This window comes from Magnolia sinica, chromosome 1 (genome assembly GCF_029962835.1).
Source record: "Magnolia sinica isolate HGM2019 chromosome 1, MsV1, whole genome shotgun sequence".
Lineage (NCBI taxonomy): Eukaryota > Viridiplantae > Streptophyta > Magnoliopsida > Magnoliales > Magnoliaceae > Magnolia > Magnolia sinica.
The window spans coordinates 136,731,618-136,736,627 of record NC_080573.1 but is presented as its reverse complement, the minus strand read 5'-3'; the positions used below and the strand labels follow the sequence as shown (position 1 = coordinate 136,736,627).

The 5,010-nt window shown below is 42.0% G+C and overlaps 1 protein-coding gene across 1 annotated transcript; it reads left to right on the top strand.

Moving 5' to 3' along the window:
- Window positions 1-2,561: 2,561 nt before the first annotated feature.
- On the top strand, window positions 2,562-4,606 carry LOC131219899 (G-type lectin S-receptor-like serine/threonine-protein kinase LECRK3). Its single transcript, XM_058214896.1, has one exon. The coding sequence runs from the start codon at window positions 2,807-2,809 to the stop codon at window positions 4,388-4,390; it is 1,584 nt and encodes a 527-aa protein (XP_058070879.1). The 5' UTR covers window positions 2,562-2,806; the 3' UTR covers window positions 4,391-4,606.
- The last annotated feature ends 404 nt before the right edge of the window (window positions 4,607-5,010 follow it).

The following is a 5,010-nucleotide window of genomic DNA, read 5'->3' as shown; positions in this document are numbered from 1 at the left end:
TTCAGGCCCAAATATAAGTTGGGCTCATTAGGCTGGGCAGGCTACCTGATTCGTTGCCACCCTTAATGACACAGGGAAGAGCGTGAAGGGATGATCTTTCTTGATTAAAATTTTGAATTCACAAAGATATTTTCTTGAGTCCATAAAAAAAATTCAGAATTTTATTAATCAATAATTGTCTAATGTATATGTGTCTCAATTACACTATTAATAAATGAAAAAAATAAATCAAAATTCGTAATTATCAAAAATAATAAAATTCTAATTTTAATAAAAGTCATAATTGTAATAAAACTCTTTTAAAGCTTAATTTTAAAAAATAAAAATTCTAAATAAACTTTTGCTAGAAGAATCCTAGCATAATTAAAAGTTATTTATATATAAAAAAATCTTTTAAAAAAATACTACAAAAATCAGAATTACTAAAATTAATATTTTGTCTATTTTGTAGCCGGTACATCCCGAGTGGTTAATTATAAAAAGATCGGTTGTGCATCTAGTAACGATGGCCAATTTATAACTCACCGCCCGAGTCTCATCTAACTTTTCTGAGTCAACCGGATAACCCCGCAAGTTCCCGACGATTTCCTCTCATGGAGCCCACTTGAGTCTTACATCTGGCTTATATTTCGTCGTATATACTAGAATGACATCGACAGGGTGAATTTCTTACAGCCCCACCTAACATCCATCGAGGCAACTTGCAAGGAAAGCCTTGTGCAGGAAATCCGCGTTCCACGATCTCTCCTAGAACGTTCGTTGCGGACGGGAGGCGGATTACGTGTTACCCGGGCAAACACCGTAGCGGGTGTTACCTTTACCTTGGGGCCTATCTTGATTATGTTTTTTTATATCCACGCCGTCCATCCTTTTCTCCAGCCCATTTTAGAACTTAGTCCCGAAAATTGAGTATACCAAAATCTCAATTGTACGATACCACAGAAAACAGTGGTGATTGAGCACTTCACCATTAAAAAATCCAAATGGCCCATTGTAAGGTTTATAATAGGTGGTCTTTGATCACGGTTTATAATAGTATGGTCTACCCGAGATTCGAATCTTCTCAAAGTTTGGGATCACATTCTGAGATGTAAAAACATACTTTCAACGTGGATATACGAAAAAATGCATGAGGGTTTGGGGGTTTGGGGATTTCAATTATTAGACGAATTTTAGAGATCGTTTGGCACCATGAACTTGGGGGGATTTCAAATCCCTGATTGTTTGGCAGCATAAATTAAATGGGGGTTTAAAAACCACTGGTTTCAAATCCACTCAAAGCTTGGATTACAGCTAAAATCCTTTCAATAGTTGCCCGTGTAACATGTGTAACCAGACTACTATTATATTGGGCATATGGCCCACTAATGATATCCAAAAATAATTGGATTATCAATTGCATCACCATAATTACTTTAATATAATGATCAGCATTGTCCAAACATTGCCATGTAAATCAACGGTTAAAAAACATTGGTTAGTCACTCAGGCATGATCTTGTGTTTGTGGCCCATCTGAGATTTGGAATTTCATCATTTTCGAGCATAGCATATATTTCAGCGGGCTCATTATAATCATTGTGTTAAACATTACATACATCACTAATTAGAGATATTAAAGTTAATTTAGTAATTAAATTCAATCCCATGTAAATATATCATGCATAGCTAGTTTTGGATTAAAGTTAATTCCGTATCACATTTTTTTGAGTTGCCCACCTTAAAGTTGTTGAATCAGCCCGATGAAAAGGAGAGCGTAGATAAGTCTGTTGAATAAAAAAATGCTTCCGATTGCAATAGTAAGAGAATATTGAAGGTTAAAATCATCTTATCATCTTAACATGCGGGTTGCAGCAGCGGCGACTGAGACAACACGGACTCGTTCTCTATTTTCCTTATATAACAGGCCTTCAAAGGCTCCGAAGCTTGCTTCTGCCCCTTTCCAAATGATTTCGAAGCGTGTTTCATATACTGCTTGTATCTTGCTTCTGCTTCTTCTACCGCTTCCTTCCATATCTGTCTCTGAGAATGACATAAGCTTGGGCACATCTCTCTCTGCTGGCTACAAAAACTTGTCGTGGGTTTCACCGAGTAAAGAATTTGCCTTTGGATTCCACCTCACCAGCAAAGATCGCTTCCTGCTCGCTATCTGGTTCGACAAAATACCAGAAAAAACTATAGTATGGACCGCAAAAGTAGCTGGTTCGCTGCAGGCTAGATCACGAGTCGAGTGGACAAGCGATGGACGGCTCATGCTCTACGACCATGATGGACGGCCGGTATGGACCGCTGGATCCGCCAACAGCAGTATTGTCGCTTCCTCCGCCGCGCTGCTCGATAACGGAAACTTTGTCCTTCGGAGTCCCGATTGTAAAATTATCTGGCAGAGCTTCAGCCACCCCACCGACACCATCCTACCGACCCAAGTATTGGGTGTTGATAGCTTCCTTTCTTCTCGTCTGACAGATACCGACTACTCCAAAGGAAGGTTCCAGCTTCGTTTACAGAGCGACGGCAATCTCGTTCTTTATGCTGTAAATCTTCCGACGGAATTAGATGCTGTAAATCTTCCGACGGAATTAGCATACTCTGCTTATTGGGCTAGGAACACTGTTGGAAATGGTTCGGAGCTGATCTTCAGCGAGTCGGGCTCCATTTCCCTCAGCCTAAGGAATGGGGACCCGATTAGACTCACACCGCAGGCATTGGATCCAACGAGAGATTTCTACCACCGGGCAACTCTCGATTCCGATGGAGTTTTCAGGCAGTAGGTCCACCCCAAGACCCAGAGCGAGAGCACATGTTGGATGCGGTCATGGTACTCCGTGCATTCGATCCCTGAGAATATTTGCATGCGCCTCACCGGATCGGTTGGCAGCGGAGCTTGTGGGTTTAATAGCTATTGCATGTTAGACGATCTACAAAGGCCTAGCTGCAAATGCCCTCCTCACTATTCTTTCTTGGATCCGGAGAATGAGTACAAAGGATGCAAGCAAGATTTTCCACCTCAGAATTGCGAATCCAGCGGATTGTCGAATGCACAGGAGCAATTTGTAATGGTAGAGATGGATAACACAGATTGGCCACTCTCAGATTTCAAACATGATCAATCCACGGATGAAAATCGGTGTAAAGAGGATTGCTTGAGTGATTGTTTCTGTGCGGTCGCTATTTTCAGAGATGGAAACTGTTGGAAGAAGAAGCTCCCGTTGTCCAATGGCAGGATGAATTCCAGCGTAGGTGGAAAGGCTTTCATCAAGGTGCCTGGAGACAATACATCTTTTCCCGATCCAGTGGAGGAATGCGGTGAGAAGAAAGATCGCACTTCTTTGATCATCGCTGGGGCGCTGATTTTAGGAAGCTCTGCATTCCTCAACGTGCTCTTAGTGGGAGCGATTTCTCTCGCTCTTTTGTACTCACGCCACCGTAAAAAACAAATGAAATTCCGCCCAAGTTCGAGCCTGTTAGGAAGCAATCTGCGTTCTTTTACTTACAAAGAGCTAGAAGAAGCGACAGATGGGTTCAAAGAAGAGATAGGGCGGGGATCCTTCGGTACAGTTTATAAAGGCACTATAGCTGAATTGGATTCTAGAAATTTCGTCGCGGTCAAGAAGCTAGACAAGGTTGTGCAAGAAGGCGAGAGGGAATTCAGAACAGAAGTGAGCACGATCGGAGAAACCCATCACAAGAATCTAGTCCGACTGCTCGGTTTCTGTGATGAGGAGACGCACCGGCTTCTGGTATATGAGTTCATGAGCAACGGCTCTTTAGCAACATTCCTCTTCGGCAGTCTCCGTCTGGACTGGAACCAACGTATACGCATTGTATTTGGAATCGCCAAGGGTCTAATGTACTTGCACGAAGGGTGCAGCACCCAAATCATCCATTGCGATATAAAGCCTCAGAACATACTTCTCGACGATTATTTTACGGCTAGGATCTCCGATTTCGGATTAGCAAAGCTTTCAAAGATAACTGAACAGACTCGAAGCATTAAAAGCATCAGAGGAACCCGAGGTTACGTGGCCCCTGAATGGTTCAAGAACGTAACGATCACTGCCAAAGTCGATGTTTACAGCTTCGGCGTGATGTTGCTGGAGATCATTTGTTGTAGGAAGAACATTGAACTGGAGATAGGGAGCGAAGAGAAGGCGGTGCTGACGGATTGGGCTTACAGTTGTTACAGAGATGGGAGATTGGGTGTGGTGGTGGAGAACGACGAAGAGGCGTTGGCTGACTATAAAAGGCTGGAGAGGCTGGTGATGGTGGCGATTTGGTGTATTCAGGAAGATCCATCGCGACGGCTGTCCATGAAGAAGGTGGTACAGATGATAGAAGGGCTCATCGAAGTTCCCGTACCCACTCCACCCTTCTCCATCTGTTACACGTAATGGAAGCTTATCGCCATTTCTCGGCATGTACATTCGTATTTCTATTAGGTTCCGTTTGGTTGCACCAAATAATGGCAACCAAACCCAACCATAGGGTTCGTTTGGATGCCTATCAGCCTATCTTGTTTGGTTGTAAACTGAAAATGACGTATAAATAATTGTTTGTGTTTAGATAATTCCTTGAGTTGTATTAAATGGGATTGCATTACTAATCCCACTTTGAAATTCCGAATGGCATGTTTGGAAGGAGTATGAGATGGGATTAAAATTAACCTTGTAGGCTTTGAAAAATGAGCCTTGTGCTGGAAAGTGTGAGATGGGATTACAAATCCCAGGGATGACGAAGTTTTGCTTCATCCAAGTTCAATCCAAATGCAATTTGAAAGTAAATCTTGGGATTTACATTTGAATTCATACATTCCAACCATGGTATTAGAAAATATGGGATACACCTGATTCAGGGACAATACCTTATACATGCATTTATTGTAACTTTTACATTTCCATCCACCTTAATCCCACCTAATGCGGCAACATGCCCTAAAATGAAGAGCTCATCTTTTCATTTATAGCTTTTAGGCGATAAATGAAATCCTAACTTATTGCGGTAAATCAAACGA